Source organism: Patagioenas fasciata, chromosome 18 (assembly GCF_037038585.1).
Source record: "Patagioenas fasciata isolate bPatFas1 chromosome 18, bPatFas1.hap1, whole genome shotgun sequence".
Lineage (NCBI taxonomy): Eukaryota > Metazoa > Chordata > Aves > Columbiformes > Columbidae > Patagioenas > Patagioenas fasciata.
In genome coordinates, this window is record NC_092537.1 from 7589003 (window position 1) to 7615000 (window position 25998).

Here is a 25998-nt window from a genome sequence, read left to right on the forward strand (position 1 = left end):
CGTCCTGCAACCCAGGGCCAGCACAGACTGTGCAGCTCCAGTACACCCAGCTCGGCCACCTGTGTGGTCACACTGGGAGGGTGAAGGTGCTACCGAGGCCACGCACCACCCCCCTGCCCCAGTGTGGCTTCTGATCAATCACATCAAATACAAAAATACCAGAAAATGCCTCCCATAGCACACAATATCCTCAGAGGACAATACTCAAAGGCTCCTAATCACCTTCCTGAACCCACAGGATGAAGGTGGCACCCCACAAAGAGCAGTAGAAGCTTCCAGGATCAGCCTCATCCTCTAATGCACATCCAGACCAGCATCCCGTGCACCAGACCCTCACCAGCTGTCCACAAACTTCCCACTAGCATCACAACATCTCCCTGTCCCTTCCTGTGTCCCTCTTGACTCTCCAAACCTCTCTCATCCACAGCCAGGAGGGTTTGCTCCAAAACCCAGTCCTTCCCAGTGGACAGCAGGTCAGCCCCACTCCTCTCCCAGTTCCTCCTTGGGTCTCCCACCTGAGCTGACCCCAAACCCAGAACACGCAGTCTCCACAGCCATTCAAGCAGCAACAGCAGCTCCTGCTGACTCAAGGAGTTACCTTCACACCTGTGTGTTGGTGCAACTGAAATTCCCAGTTTGCTCATCCCAGGGGGCCAAGCTCTTCTCCCACCCCATAAGCAATTCCTGGTTTACACTCTGTGTCAGCAGAACAGGGCGGCTCATGTTTGGAGCCTCAAAAGAAACATCACGTCATTCCTTTGGCTCTGCAAAATATGCTACAGAGGCTCCAATTATACCACATTTTCCATCTGTGCAGTACAACACCAAACATCTTCTTATTAATGAAGAACAATTGTAATTATTGACAGAGAGATGAATGCAGAAGCCATCAGAAGAGTTTATATTTGTAAGTACTTGTATCTCCCATCCTGAAAGACAGAGCATCACATTCTGGCTGCTTCTGGAGGATATAAGAAACTCTTTCCAAACACATGGGACAACGTGCCCTCACTCAAACCTCTTTGTAGTTTCTAGTACTTAGAAATTGGCTTAAATCCCCCAGCACAAGGTCTAAGAGCCCTTCTGCTATTTCTGCAGTGATTAATTATGACAGCTGGGTCTATCAGGGTTTTACATGCTGGTGGTGCTGCAGGTATAACAGCTAATTAGCAGTATGCACACCCTATCACCTCTTGGTGCCCACAGCCTCCCATCCCAGCCACAGGTCTGCAGGAAAAGTTGCTACAGAGAAAGATGGGGGAGAAAGAAAAAAAAAGAAAAAGAAATAAAATGGTCTTGGCTCCCAGCCCAAGCCTTTCTCTCTTTAAGATGCATTTCAAGACTCTGCTGGCTGGTAACCTCCTGGAGTTACAAGGGAGGCTGCTTGTCGAGAGCTGACCTGAGCTGGATTTAATTGGAAGCCAGTTGCTGGCGATGGGACTGAGATTGGAAAAGGCACCTCGGGGCTGCTCCGCGCTGCAGCGAGGAGGGCGGGAGCAGCCTCTGCAGCTGCCCCAGGAGAGACAGACCCTGGGTTTAGAGACTCTGGGCTGGGCAACCCTGGGCTGCTGCCTGTTCAGTCAGACCCTGCCTGGCTGCTTTGCTCTGAGCAGGCACCGAGGGAACATCAGAAGCAACACATACAGACGCGACACCAAGGGCAACAAGCCCCAAAGGTCTTGCAGCACCTGGATGCAGGAGCTCGTTTCCAGGTGTTTCTCCGCAGAGCTTTTCCCACAGCACTGCCAAACACAGAGCAGATACAGCACTTTTCTCTCTGCTCCCCCGAAAGTGCAGTTTTCCTCCACTCAGGCCGAATTTCCACTCTTTTCGCCAGCAAAGAGTGAACCGGTCAGGGCTGAGCCGGTGTCTGCCCCAGGCTCTGCTGCTGCAGCACCTCAAACTGCTTCTCATACCCCTTGAGCACCCACATCCTGCCTTGTTTATCATCCCATAAAGGCGCAGTGCTTCCCACCTCAGGCAGGAAGGCCTCTGTGAAGTTTCTGGAAAGTATTGTGCCTCCTGTAGAGCTGTTTGCAGGTACATGCAGCTCACAGGACAGCAGTGCTGCCTGGGAATTAGCAAATGGGATTAGTTGGGAGCAACAAGCTGCTAATCCCAGCTCCAGCACTGAGGATGCCCACTGCCTTAGGCGCACCACTTTCTATTTCCAAATTCTCTTGTTTTGCAATATTTATGTCCTGTATGAAGATTTTTTTTGGTGGGAGGAATTTATGAGCAGAGGAAAAACAAATCAAGTATTTCACAGCAGTACTTTGGGGAAGAAAATATTGAGTAGTCCCGGCATCTACATATTATCAATACCCTAAGCCTTTAATTCCATCAGATACAAAACAAGTCCATTTGAGAGTTTCGGTCAGTGACCCAGGAACATTATCATTCTTGCTAAATATAGCCTCTGATTAAAACATTGACCATCAAACTGCACTTTCAGCTGCTTAGAATTTACCACAGTATTCCCGCTCCTTTTCTCCACAGCCTAAGCCCCCACCACCTTAAGACTTCATCTCCATCTGAAAAGAAGTTTAATTTTTAATGGTGCAACATGACCCTTCACATTCCTCTTAAAATGAAGAGACACATGTACACACATACAGAAAATTAAACCACAGGATGCTGTGCATTGAAAAACCAGGAAGACACACACAGAGAGCCCATTTTGGGCTCTGCACAAGCCTGGCTCACAGGTTCATCTTCATGGATAATCAAAACCTGAGCTTTGCTGATCCCTCGTTATCACCATTTATCCAAACGTCATCATTTCATAACTCCCAGTTGCCTGGATATGATAAATAATCACCTCGTTTTCCTTCTCCGTCTTAAAGCACTCACCTCTGCATCTCACGTGGCTTCTTACCGACCCCCTCTGGCCACAGGCAACTGCAGCCTTTGGATCCCTCACAGACTGAAATCTTTAGATTTGACCTTGCAAGTGAATCCAGACCCACAGCGGGGCTGAGCTGGTGTTGGAAAGCAGAATAAGACTCATATATAGATACATACACACACACACACATATATATATATATTTTTTTTTTTTTTTTCCAGAGTCTGGACTGGGTAAATCTGCCCAAGCAGAACCAGCTTATGCCCTGGGAAACTTTTTCCCAGCCAGGTCGTGAATACCAAGGAAACAGGGGAAAAAAAAATGCTCACAGTTGATAAAAACCAAGGTCTGATTGTCCACAGCCTTGTGACACCCCTAGGAATGCATCTATCAGCCCAGAGCTCCATCTGTAACAGACCCACAGGACTCCCCAAGGACCAAGGAGCAGCAGAAGTGACAGCTTGGCAAGGGAGTGCTGTCACCAACAAGGACACAGGCCCATGGCACCTGAACAAGGTCCAGAGGTGGCAGCCAGGGTCAGCGAGCACTGGAGAAGGGAGGTGCAAGGCCAGGTGAGCAAGTCACATCAAGACATAGGACAGATCACAATTATTTTGGTTGGAAGAGACTCTCAAGGTCATCGAGTCCAACCGTTAACCCACCCCTGGCACTACCCCGTGTCCCTGAGAACCTCATCTCTGCATCTGTCCAACCCCTCCAGGGATGGTGACTCCACCACTGCCCTGGGCAGCCTGTTCCAATGCCCGACAGCCTTTTTCAGCAAGAAATTGTTCCCAACATCCAATGAAACCTCCCCTGGCACAACCTGAGGCCGTTTCTTTTCGTCCTGTCACTTGGTACTTGAGAGAAGAGCCCCCCTGGCTCCAACCTCCTTTCAGGCAGTTGTAGGTCAGGATCAACACAGTAAAAGGCCACACATGGACACACAACTGCTTTGTAGCTCGATCAAGGTCGAGGACCTGAGCTCCAACCCAGCTCTAGAGGACAGCAGGGGGTCAGAGCAGGGTGGGCAACAGACTGTGGAATTGGTGAAATTGCCACATGCCATGGTGCTGGTAGCCAGCCTGTAGCAGGAAAGGTCCCTGTGAACATCTCAGGGCTGTCTGCAGTCACTGGCCCTTCTCTGTGGGCAGCCGATGGCACATTCCTTCACTAAGAGCATCACACGACATGCCCGGATCCCCCTCAGCTCAGAGGTGTTTATCCGGGAAGCACTGCTTGAACATGAAGATTCCAGCGCTGCAGCATTTCAAGTCGTTTTCCCTTCCCAATTCCTGCGACTGGTCGTTTATTTGTTTGCTGCAGAACATAAATATTGTTACTGGCTAGGAAACTTTTAAATCCGATTGCTTTCTGCATGAAATGAAACCCAGTGTGCATAATGCCCTCGCTTTCCCCTACAGTCATTTTTTATGTGTATCAAATTGCAGCAGCATGAAAGCACCAAGCGTAGGCAGGCGCCGTTCCACACTGATCCCAACAAACACCCGCAGGGACACCGAGCACCGTCCTCTGCCACCGACTGCAAAAGGGCAACGCTTCGTGTCTTACCCGCACGTCTGAGAATTCGCAGAATTAAGCTCTCACGATGTATAATTATTATAATTACTCATAAATGTCATTGAGATCTGTGATTGCTGCTCTATTTCACTCTGCACCGAGGTAAGGATGGCATGTGAATGTGAACGCTGGAACACTCAGTTTTCAGACTGGCTCACTTATGCGGTATTTTCTCCAAAATTTCCAGTTACTGCACAAGTGCCCGCTGTAGTGCCGAGTTCAGCGCTGTGTGCACTAACACCCCAGCAGACAGCATCAGCCTGATCCCCGCGCGCTGACAGCAGAGGATGAATCCCAGCTCCATGGGGAGGAAGAGCAGGAACCTTCATCGTGCTGCAAGGCTTGGTCACCCACACAGAAGAGAACATCAAAGAATGGTTTGAGTTGAAGGGACCTTCAGAGCTCATGCAGTGCAACCCCTGCCATGAGCAGGGACATCTTCACCAGCTCAGGTTGCTCGTTCACGCTCCTGAGCACCAGCTCAGCTGCGCTTGGTTCCAGCAGCCACCATCATGCTGAGAACCCACGTAGTTAATCCCTCTGATCTCCAAGCGGAGTCTCACTCCCGGAGAGACAGCACTTGCACAGCTCACTCTCCATCTAGTAAAACCTTGGAGACCAGTCGCTGCTAATTATACCAAAGAAATGTGGCTTAGCAAGATTTCAGAATACTTGACAGCGGTCATTTATATCCTCTATATTTCATAGGAATATGTATAACAGGAAGAAAGTTAGTTTAAAAATTCAGTCTGCAAATTTTAGATGAGCATTCAGAGAAATGTCAGCAAGGAAAAAGGTTGAGCACTCACCACTTCCTCCACCTGCATTTTCCTCCATCAGTCCTGCTGCTTGAGGGCACCCTGGCAGATTGTGACACTGTCCCACTGTCCCCCCATGGGACACCCCACTCCCCATCCCCCAGCAGAGGAGCAGAGCTCACAGCCCTGAGCATCCTCTGCTGTTGGTTGCTACAGAGGAAATAACAGAATCATATAGTGCTGGACTCACAAGGATCAGAGAGTCCAACTCCTGTCCCTGCATACGACAACCCCAAAATTAACACCATGTGCCTGAGACACTTCACTGCTTTTGCACAATCATTCAGCTCTGCAGCTGTTAAACGCTCTGTACCAGGGTTACACACCCACTAGCACAAAACAAATAATGATGTATGGTGGTGAGGCTCTTTTAAACAGGTTATTATCTGTATAATTGTTTTTTTACAAGGATTAATAATCATAAAGTCTGCAGGGTCAGGCGTTCCCACAAGATGAGTGGCTCTGACAATAAGTAGTCACCACTGCATTCAGTAAGCATGCTTAATTGAAGCTAATTTCACTAAGTGACCTTAACAAACAGCAATTTCCCTTCAATATGACAGAATGAATAATTTTTTTTTCATTTAAGGCACAAACCTACTTTTCTCCCCTTCATGGTTGAACTTTGAAGTGCAAACTCCTAAATGTCCTTTTATCCGAAGATTCAAAGGGCTGTGCACAGCAAAAGCCAACCTGTGCGGTTCTTTTCTATTTGCTCACATGAAGGACTTCACAGCCAGCTGCTGAATACAAATCCTTCCTCTCAGAAACCAGAACACCAAGGCCATCCAAAGATCACACCAGCGGAACCACAGGGGATTTTCATGAATCTGGAGGATAAAAATGCAGCAGGCAAAATTTGCCTGTACTGGCCTCCTTGCATGAGGCCCTTGTTACCTTCTTCTGTTACCATCTTCATCTCGGTAATCAGATTTTCTCACCTACAGTCCAGCCAAATACAGCCAGAAAAATCTGTTCCATGATGCTCCCTTCGTGCCCTTTAATCACAGTACGAAGCCAAGACTAAATGACACCTTCTAGCTATGCAGTCTAACTGGACAATAGCCCTCTACATCTGCATTTCATTTTAGATCAACAGGACCCAAATACTCCATGATTCTGGTAAGTTTGGGGGAGTCTTTCAGATATATGACACTTGAGTTGGGAGAAATCTATCTGAAGTCGTGGGAAAGGATAATGGAAGAGGAATGCACAAAATAACCCAAATCCAAACATAACATTAGGCACATTCTGCTCTCAACAACAGTGACAGTTTTGGTAGGACAGCTTCTCAAACAGGACTGGGAAAGAAAAGGGACTAAGCCTGCAGCAGCCACCCTGATTTCCCAAAGACATTTCACTAATCTACACCATGACTAGAATTAAGTGGTTCAAAAGGGGCTGCTTAGCACTAAACCAAACATTTTCATTTCCCTACGCAGGCCCTTAGAGACCCATCAGTCACAACTGCGCCTCCCTCTCCCAAAGTCCCTGGCACGACAATTTAAAACAGTGACAAAGAGCAATTCTGACAACTTAGCAAGCGTATTAACAAAAACATTGTCTGTGATTCACTTTTATTTGCATGGCTGTCACCATGGAAAGAAATATAATAAAGAGGCAGTACATTCACTTGAAATCAGTGTTTTCATTAGGATAATCATTGTGTGAGCCTGTTCTCAATTATTCCCAATTCAAACCCAGAGACACCTTTTATTAAGGTAAAAATGTTTCAATCATTTAAATTAGACTTCTGCACAGCATCAAAACGTAAACAAGAGAGAAAGGATAGCTTGGAGGAGGACATGTCAACAGCTGAAATAACCAAGATAGCAGAGAAAGTATGAAACAAATAGAAATGGAGTCAATGCCAACAGCAGCAAAATGCGCAAACTCCATTAAATTAAACACCCCCTTCACGTGCTCGCTGAGAATTCTTCTCTGTTCCAGATTTGCTCTCTATTGCACTTCAAGGATCTTTTTTCTCCCCACTCTTACATTAGTGCTTCTCTGTGGTACTTACACAACTTCTGGAGTCAAACTTATCAAAGCATCATTTGGAATTTATCCACAAAATCTACAGAGTCTCAACCTGGCGTCTGAACCGGTGTGGCCGTAAGAGAATCGCAAGGATTCTGTTAAGCAGCCAATTTCACAACTTCATCTTTAAATTCTCCCTTTTTTTAATATGCCTGCCAGCAAGGAACAAGGAAAATATCGTATTAATTACTGCCGCTATTCAATTAGCATGAGTGGGGCTATAAAACTTCCAAGGAAAATAGCGGTGCGCATAAAGTCTTTGAAAAAGCAATAGTCACAATTGTAAGGTCCTGTCTTCACTAACATACCTGCACAATTCGAGCCAGAGTTGACTCTTGTGGCTACTGGCGTGATGTTGAACATAGCAGTTCCTGTTTACGGTGACAGCAAACAATTAATCACTGCCCTGGAAAACCATCTTGGAGGTTCTGTTCACACGCGCCTGCTCTTCACACAGGAACGAGCCGCCAGGCAACCCCTGCGGCGTTAATCACAGCACTGCCACAGGCTGGTTTCCAGGGAACTGCCTTCCCCGGCTGGAGAAAACTTCTGGAATTCAAAGAAAGTCAAGTGGAGCTTTCCCAGTCTGGTTTACTGACACATAGTCCTGAACTGATGGTTTTCTACACTGGAATTACTTCTCCATAAAGTTGTACCAGCAAACTACACTAGGAAGTTTGTCTTTTTTTGTATCCCTTACCAACTTAGCTGGATCTGCAGAAATGTATAGATCAGGATTATTTATAAAGAACATTTTATAAATGGTTCTCTTACTTCTCTCAACTTGCTAACGTGGATTGTGCCTAATGAAATGAACGCAGCAGAAGTAAAAGCACATCACTTGATTATGAACAAGGTCTAGTTGTGGAAATTTTCTCTTTCCATACAATCATACCAAAATGAAAACAAAAAAACATATGTTGATGTGTGTTAAGGCTAATTTGTAGCAGCTTCTTTGGCACTCAAATGTCAAGAATATCAGTTTTCATTTCCTCTTTAGAATTTGTTTCAAAAACCTGGGGATGTGATAAGTCAAGATATCAAACTTGAGTATCCCCCCTAAAGGAAAAAACAAAAAAGCACCACACAAGCTTCTTTTCAATAAATCCAAGCAACTTAATGTGTAAAGTTGCTTATAAAGTCCCTAATATAAAGCAAACCCACAATACCACAAACATAGCAAAAGCCTTTTTTTTTCCAAATCCCGCTTAATTTAACAGTAAACTCTCAATTCAAATCAACAAGAAATTGTTCAAAGGCCAAGGAGATGAAATGAATGGGGCGCAGTCTTGGGGCTGGTAAATGCTGATACAAACACTGAGATGGAATCGTAAATAGACATCAGCGTTGCTATTCTTTGTACTTCTGTACCAAAAATTATGACCAAACTAACAACTGTGCATAGCTGGCTGGATTTTTCACCTCCTGACAAATCAAAGAAATATAAATAAGTGAAAAGCAACCATATGTCACCATCAACTTGAGTAAATGAGAACCATCTCTTCAGATTCAATGTCAAAAGCGATATTAATATAGTTAATAGTTTAAAAAAAATGGCTATCCATGATGCAGTTTTGAGAATTTCACTACTTCTTGTAAAACTTGTCACGGAGTAATAATACTTCACTTTAATGACTCAATAAATAGCTCTGAACAGCCTTCTAACGTTATCTGATAGAGTCAGACCAAACAGAACAGAGGGAGAAAAAAAGGCCGGGGAAAAGTAAAGCATCAGATTCACAGGGGTACTGAAAATCCACCAGACCTAGTTCATTAATATCCCTGAAAGTTGGTCTCAAAGTGCTTTTTGAAACTACATAAACTTAGCAATTATCTTTAATTTCTAATAAAATCGTTCATATAATTATTACAGGGCAGATGAACATCACAGAAGTTCATCATTAACAGGGAACAATTTAAAAAGCAACCTCATGAGAGTCGTAACCTAGCTACAATTAAACTGCATTGTTTTAAAAGCATTTATAAGTTACTCATCACCACGAGACTCAAGAATCGTTTTTCTCCCCATATGATGTAAGATAAAATTGTTCCATTTGAATGTTCAAGTCTTTCTTCTCTCATTAATATGTACGGAAAAACAAGTCCCAGAAAGAGTTCAGAGACAAAAGTTGGTAATTACCTATCTTAAAAAAAGTCCTCTATCCCTTTTGTTTCTTGGGAGAAAATACAAGCATGTAGCAACAAGAGAATTCTAATCACTGCCAGCATCCTATCATCTATACCTTTTCTGGTGCTCAGTATATAAAAATAGCATGCTTCAAATTACAGGATAACAGAGTGGATAAGAGAGAGGCATTAGAGTGCTGCTGGTCACATTAATCACAGATATTGATTGAATACTGAACGCTTTTTCAGTTTGGCTGACAAATTGGAATGGCTTCAGTAACCCCTTGCTCCAACGTGTGTTCTGTCTCATTCTCGTTTACATCACTCATTAAATCTCCTGGGAACACACCAGCCTCACTTTCCCAGCTGTCCTCGCAGAGTTCTTCGCTTGGCAGGTGCTCAGGTGCCCTCCCATCCTCCCATTAGCATCTTCCTCATCTCACAGCAAAAACCTGCAGTGAATTTAAAAATCCCTTTCTATCTATCTGTAAAATAATCCCTCTCTGCTGTTGTGCACAGGGAGGGCTGCACTTCACAGGAGTCATGTCACCTGCCCTGTGAGGGCAAAAGTGACAGCAAGTGTCACAGGAGACACGACGCTCCCTCACCAAGTGTAATCCTGCCTACACCTACGGAGTTGTGACACACAGGAGCTACCGACACATACTGAGTCGACTTTACTTCTCTTTAAAGAGAAGGCATTAACATTCTGAGTGTGTATTAAAAAAAGGTTGGTGAACGGTGCTTTTCTAAAAACAGCTACATGGAGCATCTAAAAACACCTTCAGAGTGTTCCATACGTGCTCCCAGCTGCCTCTTGTTTGCCCGCTAGACAGAAACATAACTGTAATACCACAAAGTCATGGAGACAGGTAGAAATGAAAGTGAGTTGTATTCGCTGTTTTGGATTAAAACTTACTCTGATAGTATCCTTATTTGCACTTTTAGCAGAATAAGATTCCAGCACAATCTGCCCAAAATATACTGAATGAAACAACTTATGGCAAGTGTTTCAGCTATTTTTAGACTATGCAGTAGAATAAATACTGCAAGATTACTCCTACAGTTCACATTCTGAGCTTATTTGTACTTTAAAAAGTTATCGTAGATAATGCATCACAAATAGTTATCAAAGTTCCATTGAACTCAAAAGAACTATTTGGGAGTCTGGGAGGGAAGCCACATCCTACCGTCCTTCATGTACAATTCCCCTGGGCAAGTTTCAGCAGTCAATTCTGAGATGCTGATCCAAGGTACCATTTCCCATTACTGACACTTCACAGATGGCAGAATCACATCTTTGAGATGGCTGAGGGGAACTTCCTCAAATTCTTGTAAAATGTTTTGTGTCACACTACAACCTGATGTACTTTCTTAAAATAAAATTTAGCTGGTAAAATTTAAGCACATGAAATAGAGCAATAAACAAATGTTTGGGAAACAACGAAGCATGCAGTAGAGAACAAGGCAGCAACATTTCCCACCTAAATATTTCCACATATCTAATTGTTGAAAACGTCAATGGCATTAATTGATTTCTCAGTTGTGCAGACACACTCTTCAATATAATGTATCTTAGAAAAATATCACCCATTCAATACAAGAATTCAAGTGTCTGCAGGACTAGAATATAGGAAACAGAATTTAAGGGGAAAAAAACTCAACTGTAATTCTGTAGTGCATGGTAGAGTGAAATTGGGCAATCATATTCCGAAAGGTATGTCTCAGAACAGAATTGTTCAATACATACATCTCCGCACTTCCTTCCATTTCTAATACCAGATTTTTAAAGAACCACGCTCAGTACATTAAAACATGAAAAAAAGCCTTTAAAATTCGGAATCTTTTTTCTCCCGTATTTCACGCTCAGTTAGACTAACGGTGATTCAGTAGCAGCTTCCTCCATCTTAACCTGTGCAGCACCTTCATCTTTCCACCTTCTCGCATCACTTGCCAATAAACATGCCAGTGTTTTTTCTTATGTTACTGAGGTCAAATGCTACTGTAGTCCGAGCCACGGGCAGCGAGGGCGGCTGCTGCTTCCCACTCCACTGTAAAGAAGGTGATTGTTCCAAAGAAGCCCACGACCACCATGATCAGGAGCTGCCACTGCAGAAGGAAGTAGTTGCTGTAGAAATATGCAACTGCAGCACAGATGGACTGAGAGAAAAAACACAACGTAAAGAGATTATCAGTGGAGATATCCAGGCTAGCGTTATCATACAAAGGTTATCAAATTGACACATACAGAACTTAATATGCAACTCTCAGTAGTGTGCTTCTAGAGAAGATAGAAAATCTTAAAAGCTTCATTATGCCTCAACATATGTCTGCATGCGATATACAACAGATTTAGTTTTTACTTGTTATTTAAATAGTGTTCACTGTAGGAAATTAACACCAAACACAAAAACGTTCATAGCATCCCAAGTGCAGTTCTCTGGTATTTGAAAACAGTTTGTCTAGAAGCAACACAGTCAAGGCTTTAAATAAAACTACAGAAAACTGTTTCCAGTTTTACAGCACCACAAACTATTCCATACCAAAATAGCTAGAGGCTCTGACAAGCCATGTTGCTTACTTGCAATTTATCCTTAAGGGTAAAGTTTTAATTAGATCTCATATAAAGAATCATTACATTCCGTGTCTACCTCAAATTCTTATCTATCACTGAGAATGATATAAAAATGGAGCACTGAACAAGGAAAAAAACCACACCTTTTGAAGCAAGCAGCTGTCACCTTTCAAAATAAGCTCACCCTGACCTCTGCTCCCTATTGCTGTGACCATGCAGGAACAGTTTCAATGCTTTGCAACACCATTTTTCTACTGATAGCTCTGATCAACACAGACCCTGACCTGGAAAGTTCAGTACTAAATAAGGTTAATGCCTGCGAGAGAAGCGATCTCTCCAAAGTGCAGCATTTGTATTCACATTGTATGAAGACTTTTCATTGAGTTTCCAACTAGCACAGGTACATTTACTTCGGCATTCTAACAACTTAAGAACAGATAAACATCACTTAACTCTTCTTTTGTCTATGTACCCATCCAAGAACACCCAGTGACGTGGCACAACATCCACAAACCTGAACAAACTTAAAGATGGCAAAGGCAGGAGCGCTGTCTTCTGAATACAGGAATCCTAAAATGCTGAGGAGCTGGGTGTTGAAGCAGCTGTCCCCCAGGCCCAAGAGGAAGCTGCAGAATATGGCCACCTCTTTGCTGAAGGAGAAAATGAATCACATTTAAAAGTCAGTCGTTCAAACAGCTTAGACATCTATTAACTATTTTTGGCAGGCTTATTTGGAAAGTGAGAATGGAAGAAAGTTCTCCAACTTTACATTTCAGTGGAAAAGAACTGGGAACACTTGGCTTGGCATAAAGAATAGTGTCATCAGATATTAATTTCTTGAATATTTCCTAATATAGTTAACAAAGATGAGGGGAAAGCTGAGGTACTTAATATCTACTTTGCCTGAGTTTTAAGACAGGTGGCCCTCAGGACAACTGGCCTCTGGAGGTGGTTGACAAAGATAGGAAGCCAAATAGCCCCCTTGTATTCCAGGAGGAAATAGCTGGTGACCTCCTGAGCCATCTGGATCCTCACAAGTCTATGGGACCAGACGGGATCCATCCCAGGGTGATGAGGGAGCTAGCAGAAGAATGGCTGCCCAGGGAGGTGCTGGACTCACCGTCCCTGGAGGTTTTTCAACTGAGATTGGACATGGCACTTAGTGCCATGATCTAGTAAATGGACTGGAGTTGGACCAAGGGTTGGACTTGATGATCTATGAGGTCTTTTCCAACCCAGTCGATTCTGTGATTCTGTGTAATGCCAAGACTTTTGTTACTGTTACCTGCAGTCAATTCTACACTGAATTAGAACCGCTAAAAGAACTCATTTTGGTGCTTGGAGCCACAAAACCCACAAGGCAGTGATTAAAAGCTGAGACACACATGGTGAGTTCATAAAAACTGCGGGAATATTGTAGACATACCAATTCATTTTGCAGAAAAATACTCCCGTTAAATAAACAATAGTCCACAGGCACAAATGCTTTTAATTGCAAGTTAGCAGCTGTGTCTGCACAAACTGACAACATATTATTTTCATACAAACTGGCAAAAACACACCTGAAGAGAAAGTTGCAATGAGGAGATAAGAAAGCTCTGTATATTTTTCCCCTAAAGCAGCTTCAAGGAATTTTCTATTAGAGAAACAAACTGTATCCATCTTGAGATATACAGGAAAAAGTTTACATACCTTGGAATCATATAGGCAACATCATCTGTTCCTTCCATAGGAGCAATAGGGGCATCATTTGGCATGTTGAAAAATATCAAATAAAAGGCTATGAAGTGGACGATAATGCCCAGCATCACAACAGGGTTCCTGCCAAAGCGGTTACGCTTGCTCAGTAAACCAAAGATTCCTCCACCTGTGTAATTGGAAAAGATTGGATAATTAAATCAGAACTGAAGAAGTAAGGACAGAAGCAACCTTAAAATACATTACTATTTAAAAACAGAATAAAATGCTGAAAACTCTCCAATAACATCATAGTCTAGTGTTTCTCTCATTCTAAGTGTTATGTATTTCTTTGCACTAACCCAAAAAGAATGCAAAACTCTTAGGATTCATAATCAGTGTTTCACATCCTAGTCCACATTCACTTTACATGGTGTAATGTATAATTCACAGTGCAATAAGGAACCACGTTAACAATTTCTAATATTTCATTTTTTATTTACATAATCATTGCTGGAAACTTGAAAGATACTATTCCATTAAATACAAAAACTCTTTTGAGTAACTACAAAATCTTAGTAAATTTAGACTCACCTAAAATTTCTCCAACACCAATAAAAATACCAGAGAGACCAATAAGGCTTTTCTCTTCACTACCAAATCTATTCACAGCACCAATACATGTTCCATATACTCCAGAAAAGAACGTTAATTCCAAGCCTTCGAAAGAAATAAAACAAAATTGATAGGTGAACTATCATGAAAGTTATCAAAAATATCTTGAAGTCTAAAAGCTGTTTTTCCCCAAGGTCCCTTTCAAATACATATTTAAATGACATGTATATAACAAGCAATTAGGGAATTCTAAACTATGTAATAATGATATTCTCCTATGCCAGTTTACAAAAAATATATTAGAAAAAGCCCTGTATCACATGCACTTTGATTCAGTACTGTTTCTGTTGACACAATCTCTACATATAGTTTATATTTCTGCTTTTCAAGAACTTTGGAATTTCATGTGTAAGGACTCCAGTCCCCCCGCCCAGGTAATGGCATTCTTAAAAAGAAACTCCCTGAAACCCAATATACAAAAACAATTCAGATCCCTAAACTGCTACTTTTCTATACATAATGAACTAGAACTGAGAATAACTGCTATTTGTTTAAAACTCTTCTTTCTTTCTACTGCCATTACTGTCAACAAGGTAACATGGCCGAGGCCAACTAGCATGACTACAAGTGTAAAAATACCAGTTACTTAATACAAAACTAAGCCAAGTCTTACACCTAAACAAAGAAAAACAGTTCAAAAATAGAACTGTTTCTAATTCACCTACTTTGCCTTTTCTACTGTAAAATTATGGTATACCATACTCTGGTCTACATGTAGCAGCCTCCTTAACACAGAACATGAACTGCAAAGCCTCAAAGGGGGTGAACTTTGAGCAGTCTTACTAATCAAACCATCAATTTTGGAAATAAAAGCTTTTGCTGGCCTTCCAAGATTTTTTAGTTCCCTGTATAAAGTGGCAATATTGACCCAGAGCCACCAGGTGGCAGCAGCTTTTTTTTTTCCAAACTGGACTGATTTTTATTTCTGTTACCTCGTAAATTCAAATTTCAGATTAATCAGGCAAACCCAAGTTCCTCCTTTCCACAGAATCCCAGAATGTCAGGGATTGGAAGGGACCTCGAAAGCTCATCCAGTCCAATTCTCCCGCCAGAGCAGGAACACCCAGCTGAGGTTCCACAGGAAGGTGTCCAGGCGGGTTTGAATGTCTGCAGAGAAGGAGACTCCACAACCTCCCTGGGCAGCTTGGTCCAGTGTTCTGCAACACTGGAGATGCTATGAAGTAACCTGTAACTCTGATCAGCGGCTGGTACAAGATGACTTCATCACTACTATTGCAACTTCATGGCTACTATTGCTATTTCTCTACCAGAAACTGACCACAAACTTCAGCAGTCTTACAGCACTGTTTATGGTTTGTTCACATCTAAGTTCTTCTTCTCACCTACAAGAGCTAACAACAGTTTTTCATAAGGGTGACTCAGAGCTGAGGTTCTGAAAACGCATCTGTTCTTCCTAAAACATAAATTGATCACGAAGAGAAAAACACCTGAAGGCAAATAAGGAGCAAGAAACTCCCTCAGAAAAATCTGTTAAAGGATCACAGTAACATTTTGAACATTATTTTAATTCAAATTCAATACAATTGCACTAAACGATCTACAACCTATTGACAGCGTAATGCCAAATCACATAAAAAACAGCTATGTAAATTTTGCCAAATCTTCAATTTGGGTGACCCAGAGATGACCCCAAGCTTTACTACACCTGTCAGTATTTGCAGACTCAGGCACATCCCTCCTCCCAAACAGAAGCACCCAGGACACAGGAACGTCACAAGTAAGTAACTCATTCAAAAATAACTGAAATATTCAAGTAACATTTGCAGAAATACAGAATTGCAATCCTGCTGCACGATAATACACTCCTCTTGCTTCATACCTGTGTAGGCTGTTGTAACACTCAGCAGCATAATCTCTTTGGTGAAGCTCAGCTTTATAGATTTCTCTGTAAAGGCATAATAATGGGAATTAATGTAACCGATAACACTATTAACACAACCTACAATTCATTTTGCTCTTCATAAAAATAGCTTAAAATTGTGCAAACTGTGACTTTACTACAGTAAACAAAGTGCTAAACAAACCAACCCTGACTTGTTCTTTAAAAGAAATGCTGTGATCTGAAATCCTCTTTCATAAGAAATGCAAGGGGTGAAATATTAAAGGGGGGATACACAGTTTTCAATTAGCGGACGATTTTCTGCTCATTGTATTTTTGTACTCTCAGTTCATGGTGATTGTCTCCTAAAAGGATAAATAAATTCTCAGTGAAGATCCCCATGTTCTCAAAGCAAGGCTAACGGTCACAGGCAGACCACATCAAACTTTAATAGAAACTGTAGATGGTGCAGTTCGAAATTGTTGGGTTTAACTGTTATCAACTGGTGACAAAATAAAACAACATGCAACTACTTTATCGTGCCACGCATCCCTGTGTGAACTGCCATCTCTGCTCTGAAAACAGTTGCCAGCTGGCAGTTATTTTTCCACGTGGCCCACCCCTGAAGGTCTATACTGAAAGCAGAATAGCTGAAATGTGTTCTTAAAACCTTATCTGTTCACAAGTTCTTGTTCTAGGTCATTTGTACAAGACCACATTATCAGCAGAACTGTGGAATGCTGGAAAGGATACATCAGTATGTTTTGAAGCAACTCTCATGTGAAACAGTACTTACTGAAGGCAGCCACCGCTCTTGTCATTGTGTTTTGTGCAGACCTGGATAAATAAATGACTTAGTCAAAATGGGGAAAGTGAACACATGATGCTCCCCTGAGGAGCGGGAGCACAAACAAGGATATGTGACAACATGTGATAGCAATAAGCACTTACGAGCTGTCCCCCAGGATTTCATTAGCAGAATCTTCCTCTCCTAGAGCTTTTGTGTCCTCTTGTTTCCTAATCAGAAAGAACAGAACTGTGCCCACAAGACTGATAACAGTCAGAGCAATGAAGACAGTTCTGCGATCACTCTCTGTGGAAAAACAAACAAGAACTGTAACTAGACGTGCAAAATCAATTCAAACCAACTCAACTACCTTCAATAAACTAATACAGACATACTACGTAACAAAATGCACACTAATTTTCTAACTTACCTTTTACATGGAGCAAAAGGTACCCAGCTGCTGGCAAATTCCTGTCTCAGTTTTATGATGCCAATAAAATATCGGCATATTAGAGTGTCACTCGCATTTTCTGCCATGCAAAGGCTATGACCAAGGAGGAGCCAATTAACAAAGGAAGTGCATAAATTATTAGCAGAAGAAAGTACATCTTTCAAGACTCACATAATTCAGAGTGGACACAGCAAACTAGCCCAAAACCTTCCAGATTTCTAAAAAACGCTCTTGACCAGCATTAGAAATATTAGTGCTGTAACATCATAAACTGGTAGGTTTGTAAACTTCAAAAGCCTTAAAAATCACCAAAATCTCACTGACACAGCACCCAACGTGCAGCTAGAGGACAGTAATTGCTGCCCTACGCACCAGCTTGGCTGCACAAACCAATTTGTTTGGCACAGGAAAGTCTATAATCCAGAAGTCATTCCCTTTTACAAATATTAAGCAGAATAAGCAAGTCAAAAAACAAATAATAGTTGTGAGTGAACTAGTGTATGATTCTGAAGATACTGCCTACACTTGTATTTACTTCACCTTTAGCTTAAATGTAAACAAAATTGTTCTACATCAATTAAAAATAACATGTTTGATTAGAGATCATGATGTGAATATGTGCTTCACCTTGAAATGCTTGTAAAAATTTCATTTAGGTAGTAAAAGGAAGAAGGAACTGATATTTTTAGTACTGTCACATTTTCCAATACCAACATTTTTTATTGAAGAGGAGTCTCAAGACATTCAAAGATCGGTGGAAATATAAGAGCAGAACTTCATAGCTAAATGCTCTAATCTGTGGTTCGAAAGTACAATCAAGTTTAGAATGCACAGAATTTCAAGCTCACCAGATCCAAAGTGTCTCCAACACTTTCAATAACACTTAAGCCTTTGCGTTAAAGATGAGGGAATGTCGGAGCTGACCTTTAAAAATTAGCCTGTCCTGTGCTACCAGGCCCATGTCTGTGGGGAACCTGAAGAGATGGATCTAACAGAGACATGAAACAGACTATACATCTCAACGGGGCAGCATTTCTGAAGCCTGGTAACTATAATTTTAAAAAATTAACATCTTATTCCTGACTGACTACAGCAGACGTACCCTCATCTTTGAAATATTAAAAGAATTGGCTGTTCTAGTAGAGATTTAACTTTAAGTGGGGGTTTTTGTTGCTTTGTTTTTGTTGGGGTTTTTTGGTGTTTGTTTTGGTTTGACACACTTTTCCAGCAATGCTGCCAGTTTAAGCAGCAGCAGCAGCCACCCACTCTCAGCCCAGCTGCACATCTCAACCTCTGTCCTGCTGCTGCTTCGTGCCAGCACAACAATCATTGCAGCCATTAAGTGAAATGGGATGGTTTTCCTCTTCCTTCAGTTCATAGGTTAATCAGTCTTCAATCTGATTTAGAAGGACAGTCTACACCAGGAACTTACTTTGGAACAGGGCAGCACATATAATAAACATATAGCCATTCCAGAACAGCTTTCCCCCAAAATATTTGTATTTTGGCATAAGTCTGTCTGCACAGAGAAAATCCCAGAGCAGCCATTGGAGAAAATCTTACTCTAAATTCAAGTTCTGAAGAATCTCCTAGATAAAAGATGGTACTCAAAGAGTATTGCATGCAGGAAAACCACACATAATACAAGGGCCATGAGTACCACGGAACAATGAATCAAAAAAATACTCCAAAAGTAGAGGATATATAACAATAAATTGGAAGAAAAGTCTGATATTGTCTAAGTTTCTTGCCACTTTCAAGTTCATTATTTCATTTGTTTATTCATGCTACCATATTTTCAGGGATGGACTCCCATATAAACAAACAATACCCACCTGATATGTGAGTTTTTCCTTGCCAAGCAAAGTATATATAGAGGTTTCCAAAAAACAAGCTGCAGACAGAAAGGACAAGAAAGATGAACAGCACTTTCTGTGGTAAGATTAAAGTTGCAGCATCAAGGTAACATTATCCTATGCAAAAAACTGTACTGTGCAACTGTGAAAAAAATAACGACATCAGTCACTCCCCATGTAAACTGCTTACTCTGTATAAAACTTGAAACAGTATAGGATCATTCCCCATAATGCTGGCTATTCATTTTCAATGCGCAAAACAGCAGGTGGCAGGAAAAATGAGGAAATTTGCATCGAAGTTGCCCCCTCACTAATTTTAGAAGGGTATACATTAGAAAGCTGGCATATTTATGGAGATTTTGTTATACTGCCTTCTTAGAAGAGTTATGCGTCTTGCCTGAAGCATTGCCCCGGTAATGCTAAATTGGTTGTTAAAAGCTCAAGAGAAATTCTGTGAAATACAGTAATTCTGAATGAATGGTGATTCAAAACAGTCTGAGTCAAGTTTCCTCATATAAAGCCATGCATTTTACTCACTGTAAAACACACAATTAATTGGGTTTGTGGAAATTGCCACTCTGATAACATACTGATACGTTAATTCCTGAACCTTAAGAAACACAAGAAGTATGTCACGGGTTCAGGCTGCTGTTCTACTAACCCAGTATTCTATCCCCGCAACAGCATTAGCAATGCCACCTAGCACAGGCTCACCAGCCTCAGCGCTTTCTGCAAACTTGTTATCTCCCAACATCCAGCGCCGTCGTGTTAGGGATGGTATAAGGTATCTCTTCAGGAACCATTTGTGGACCTGTTGCCAATGAATCTGTCTGATCCCATTTGTTGCTGACACCATCCACCTCTACACTCTCCTTGTGGCAGCAAGCACCAAACATTTAATCAGCTATTGTGTAAAGAAGCACTTAGTATCTGTTTCAAACCAATCCTCTTCTAGTTTCACCAAGTGACCCATACAGCAGCATTTGGTGAGCAACAGCTCACCTGCTGCCTTCACTGTCCTAGTAACCCATCAGTATAATCCTCAACACTTTTTCTCCAAAGGAACAAATCCCAGTCTCTCTTCAAGTCAGCAGCTCTACCTTCTCACACATTTTATTATGTTTTTTCCTATACCCTGTTTACATTACTCTCTCCCAAGAAGCACCAACCCTGTCTGCACAAAATACTCAATGGCAGCAATACCATCCACTACCTCATTCTCACTACCTTTCTTGTTGACTTGTTTGGTTTAGGCAGCACTCAAAGCTTAACATCAGAGGATTATCAACAAGACCTCTTTTCTGACTATCTTCACTTCAACTTGTCAGTGAGCAGCAAGGTCCAGCTGCTCTCTCAGAGGGCCGAGAGTCAAGGGACAGAACACATGCAGCAGAGAAGGTGCCTCGTCAACTAGAGCCCTGCCCCACAGCAAGCAGGGCAGACCCAAAGATCCTCAGCAGGGTCAACCAAGAGTCCAGACTACCATACAAGCTTGTGTCGATGAGGCAGATCTGAGGTCAGTCAGTCCACAGGCCAGTGTCAGGTGCTGTGATTGCCACACAGATCCCCAGTGACAAGGCAGAGCAAAGCCAAGATGGGAAGTCAGTCCAGATCAACAAGAGCCAGAACCAGGCATAACTGTGGCTGAGCTGGAGAGCAGTACTCCTCCAACACAGCTCCAGCAGAACTAAAGCCCCAGGCTGAGCTTAAATGAGGCTCCACCCCATGGGAGGGGTGTGGTAGAGGTGCCAGGTGAGGCTGTTCAGGACCATTAGGGCTCATTAGTGCACTCAAGTCCTTAAACACATTATCACAGCCCTCCCCAGTCAACAAGATGTTACTTATGGAAAACGTTCCCCTAACAGAAATGTATCATTATAGCATGTTAAGAGCAGAGTCTTGCTACATGTAACTTCAATTCATTGTTCTATAATGCACAATAGCAACAGAAATGTGGCTTCTAGCCTTTCATCCCACTTCACTGACTGTAAGATACCAGTAGAGGATTTTTTTCTACAAAAAATGTGAAAAGTAGAATGTGTATACAACCACAAAAAGACTAACAAATAAAGTTTACCTGGACTGTAAGAGTGCCCAAAATACCCCGCTGTTCCTTCCAATGGTGTTTTCATCAGAATTTACAGTCAAGCAATTTCCCTGTGCTGTCCAGAGAACTGAAATGTACAGAATATATTGCTCAGGAAATAAAAATATTTTAGAGGTATATTCAAACGTAGCAAAGAATAGTAAGCAGAGTAAGAACAGTGCTTACCAGCAGCTGCAATGCCAATAAAAACAGAAGCAGTGTAGAAAGTCCATGTAGTAGGTTGGATAAAAACTGCAATGTATAGGCTAGAATAGAACAGATCAGTTTATTGAACATAGACTTAAAGTTGACAATGCACTTCAACAATCAGATATCTCATTTAGCTGCCTCTAAATCAGCTATTCTGTCTCAAGTGACACTGAAAAATAGTTCATGTTACAGGTGAGATAAGATAATATTTTTATTCCACTAAGTATGTAGATTTTTTTAATATAGTCATTAATCTGAGTGAGCAAAGTCTGGAAATGCTGTGGAAAAAACACAATCTGTTTCGAGTAGGCTAAAGTACTCTGCAGTTCCACGTCTACCGATAGAGGCAGTATGTCTGCAAGATGCCTGCCTTAGTACAATTTAATGTATGGCATGGTAGCCTTAGGAGGGAAAAAACAAAAGATTTCAAAGGAAGCAGGCAAAAATTCAAAATTAATACTTACCTATAAAATATGCCACTAATCACCATGGAGAGTTGAGGTCCTACTATTGCAACCACTGAAGGTGATATAAGGTTTGATGCGGAGAATACTCCATAAATAATGGACATGCTACATAAATAAACAACAAAGATGATTAAGTACTTAAAACATAGGGTATAAGTGCAACTGATTTAAGAATGTTCAGTTGATTCCAAAGTATCAAGTACATACGTAACTTAAGTAACTGCATAACTTTCACAGTCAAATATTTCTTTCTTCTGTTACCTTCACCCACTGCACCCCATATGGGAATACAGGAGCGTGCAGCGTTTTTTGGATTGCTGAGGAGCCCCAAACTATTGCAGACAAGTGCGTCTCGTAATTTATAACATACATTTGTCAAACTATGCCTTAACAACAGTAACTGAGTTTTCTGCCCAGTACTTATAGAGAATGTTCCAGAGCCTCATTCATCGACACCAGTGAGGTTTGCATTTTCTGCCAACTATACCGCAGACATTTTATAGATATGGTTTGTGCCAGTTGTATTTTTAGTTTCAATTAAGACAGTAAAGACTTCAAAGCAGCAACCAGGTTTTCCTATATGACAGATTAATTTAGCACATAGAGGTCCCTGATCATGCTTGGCGAGTTTGGCCGCACCTGCAGTGAACAAACAGAACAACTTTTCCTGGCTTTGAACCTCGCTGCTTGTCTTTCTGATGGCTCCTTTCACATTTATGGTGCAGCAGTTCCTGGAAGTTGATCCGCATCACCTATCCTACACAAACACACAAAGGTGTACAAGGGCAAACAACCAAGGCCTTAGTTAGCAGGGATTTTTTATTTTAAAAATCCATATTCTTCATCTCCTAAAATAAAATGCTTAGAATGTGATGACCATATGGTGGGTTTTTTTCCCTACAAATAAAACATGCAAAACAGATACGTAGTTCAACTGGAAATAATTCAGAGTAGAAAAAGAGTGAATGTGAGAAGCCTGTTTTTAACTGCTTTAAGTTTATTATTAAATTGTGAAGTCAGCAGAACACTAGAGTCTCTTGAGACTGTATCTCTACCAGGTGGAATTATAACCAGCTTCACCCTGCAAGGATCAAAGTAATAAGAAGATCTGTATAAATTACCTTGTGTAGCCACTGCCATGAAAATCCGTGCTGTTTAAATTCGTGATAACAGTTTGCTGCGTGGAGAAAGTCACAGATTGTAATATGTTAGAATATATGTTGTAGTCTGAGAACACTTGTATGAGTTTGAAGTCAGTATTATATGTTAGAAGTAATCATTAATAGATTCTACAAAGTACTTAAAGTGTTAATTACAACTCATAACACCTTTATAATGAAGGTGAAGGAGATATTTGGCAGGGAAACATTTATATTTGAAGCAGTAAGCAGTACTTTAGGATTATATCATTATTTCATCAGAGACCTTAAAATATTTAATGAAACTTCTCTTTCACTAAACACCTCTCTTAAGTAGATACATATGAAGATCTTAATTTTAAAAGTTGGGGGGTGAGGAAGGAGAAGTTTCAAAATACTCTTAATTTGACCTATCAGGTTCTGATAAGAGTTTCCGTTCTTTTCAGCTTCTCGTTATTTTCCTGTTCCTTTTTTTCCCTTGAATCAGCATTAGGGATCATGAGACCATGTAATTACTGGACTGGCAGGCAGATCTGATTGAAAGTAACTTGTAATAGCTTGTAATAACAAATTACATGAATGCATGATCACTAGGTGCAATCCAGTGAGGTGCTGTCAATTCACTGCAGAACTTCTAAGATCACTGGGTGGTACTTCCAGACTCACGCTGCACTTTGACTTTTACAAAACCATTCTAAATAGTTGTTTCTGTAATGCAGTGAAGGACATTTATCTGTCTGAACCCAGAAAGGATTCTTCTTGCATGCAAGAGAAGAGAAGCTGTAAGACCTGTAGGCTCAAGGGGTGTGTTGAAATCTAACTGTCCTCCAGGCATGTAACTACCACTGAATGCAACACCAACAGCTTGGTAAGTTAGAGGATCTGGGCTCAGATTGTCAGCAGCAGGATTCTAAAAATTTAAGTAGTTAGAGTGCAATCTGCTTCTAATATTACATTTGGATTGTATTATGCCCAATTTTGCTTCAGCATGTGAAGTGTTACAGGATGCTAAAGCAGTAAATTATTTATTCAGATGGAAGGTGACTTGGCAGTTCTAGCAATTGTGGAAGTCTGACTACTTGTCAGATGTTATCCTTATACTCCTCGTCAATGTCTAGTTTGTGAGAACAGAAAAATATGTTAGATTAGATTAGGAAATACACTCTAAAAAACCTAGGGGCATGGTTAATAATAACAACTTAGGCAAATATTTTGAAAGGGGTTATACTTTCTAAGCAATCAGGAACAGTTAAATATGTAGCTATGCTATCTTAAAGATAGCTGATTAATTATCCATTTAATCAACTTAATCTGGTTAACACTAAACCAAGAGAAGGAGACAAAACGTCGAGCTGTCTTGCACATTAAAAAGAAATCCCAAGTAAAGTAACTCTTACATTAGAGCACAGAGAAGATGAGAAAGGATTAATAACTGTGACAGAAATGTGCCATGTTTTGAAATTCACACCTACCGCAATATTTCCACATGTTTGGAAAGCAGTGAACATAAACATAAATGAGACTCCCAAAATAATTATGTTGAAAAGTTTTTTTGATTCAGGAGACATTTCGTGTTTTCTTGCCAAGTCCTCAGTGTCAATCCGAAAAAGCTCTATTTTCTTTTAAAAGTTTCCTCTTAACCTCTGTTAAAAACAAGCAAACAAAAAGAATAAAATGAAAAAGAAAGCTTCAAAAATTATGATTACTCAGGGTTACTTATTAGCTGGTAGGAGACAGTCAAACTAATAAAGAAATCTGGAAAAACTCTTACAGAACATATGGCAAAATTAGTAACTTGAAAAATAAAAGAGAAAAAAAGGAAACATCTGGTATGAAAGGTAAATCCAAGAATCTCTCTACCTTTTTCCCATGAAGTAACAGCTCAGACTGCAGTATGTTACTTCCCACCATCTCTTTTCCCTCGAAAGACGCAGTTTTCCAGATCCCCAGCTAGTTAATCAGCTCAGTTTCTGCCATTGTTCCAAATCAGAATTCTGGTCCAAAGCCTTTAAATCACCTGACGAGCGACAGATGAGACATTCGCTCACAAGAGTCAACTCCACGCATGTTGGACAGGAAATAAGGAACATTTCACAGCCGAGATCAGCTGACCCAGCCTGAAACCCTTGTGCACTCTGGGAAATGCAGTTTTATGAAATTACACTTTTCTACTTCCCAGGATCACAGAATGGTTTGGGTTGGAAAGGACCTCCCAACATCATCTAGTGGGTGGAAATCTTCTAATCCTTAAAATAAAAATATTTATGCGCCTTTTTAAGTACTATAAATCCTCTAACAATCTTGGTTATAGGTTTATATATTTTTATTATATCACATAGCTATAAATTATAATCTCGATCTACTAAATAAGACCCATCAAGATAATAAACATCTTAGAAAGTCATGTAAGATAACCGTTTAATTAACTGAATTCAAACACACCCAAAGTCATTGCAAAGGGAGATTTATTTCCACCAATACACAGGCTCTGCCCAGCACTTCTGCCTTAATTCATTATCTCAGTGACTCAGGAAAGTCTTCATAATCTTCCACAGCTTTGTCTCAAGAAACACCATGTGATTTTAGCAATTACATACTCTTAGTATTTTACTTCACAGTATTTTTAAAATAATAAATTTCAGATCAATTGATATTTAACTTTCGAGGATCCCTGTTAAAACATCACCAAAATTTAAACAGAAGACCCCAGGAAAAAAACCAAACCCTTACAACGAGCGCAGAGCCCTCAGCCACCTCCCCTCACAGCGCTCTCCCCTCCGCCATTTTAAACCGTGACTCCCCGCCCGTGCCAGAAGCGCTT

General features: G+C 41.2%; 1 protein-coding gene across 4 annotated transcripts in view; it reads right to left on the reverse strand.

Moving 5' to 3' along the window:
• Positions 1-6807: 6807 nt before the first annotated feature.
• Positions 6808-25998, reverse strand: part of MFSD11 (major facilitator superfamily domain containing 11) — a 19449-nt gene continuing 258 nt past the window's right edge. For 2 of the 4 annotated variants that reach the window (XM_065852366.2, XM_065852365.2), the window contains exons 2-15: positions 25038-25194; positions 24650-24820; positions 23160-23215; positions 22036-22143; positions 21548-21627; positions 21353-21449; positions 19255-19313; positions 17133-17274; positions 16978-17018; positions 16182-16247; positions 14261-14386; positions 13682-13856; positions 12504-12639; positions 6808-11574 (exon numbers count right to left, since the gene is read on the reverse strand). In XM_065852366.2, coding sequence (XP_065708438.1) covers positions 11407-11574; positions 12504-12639; positions 13682-13856; positions 14261-14386; positions 16182-16247; positions 16978-17018; positions 17133-17274; positions 19255-19313; positions 21353-21449; positions 21548-21627; positions 22036-22143; positions 23160-23215; positions 24650-24745 — 1350 coding nt within the window. In that variant the 5' untranslated portion in view covers positions 24746-24820; positions 25038-25194 and the 3' untranslated portion in view covers positions 6808-11406. Of the gene's footprint in view, positions 11575-12503; positions 12640-13681; positions 13857-14260; positions 14387-16181; positions 16248-16977; positions 17019-17132; positions 17275-19254; positions 19314-21352; positions 21450-21547; positions 21628-22035; positions 22144-22677; positions 22796-23159; positions 23216-24649; positions 24821-25037; positions 25195-25907; positions 25924-25998 lie in introns of those variants that run through there. The other 2 variants (XM_071816519.1, XM_071816520.1) reach the window with 2 other exon arrangements.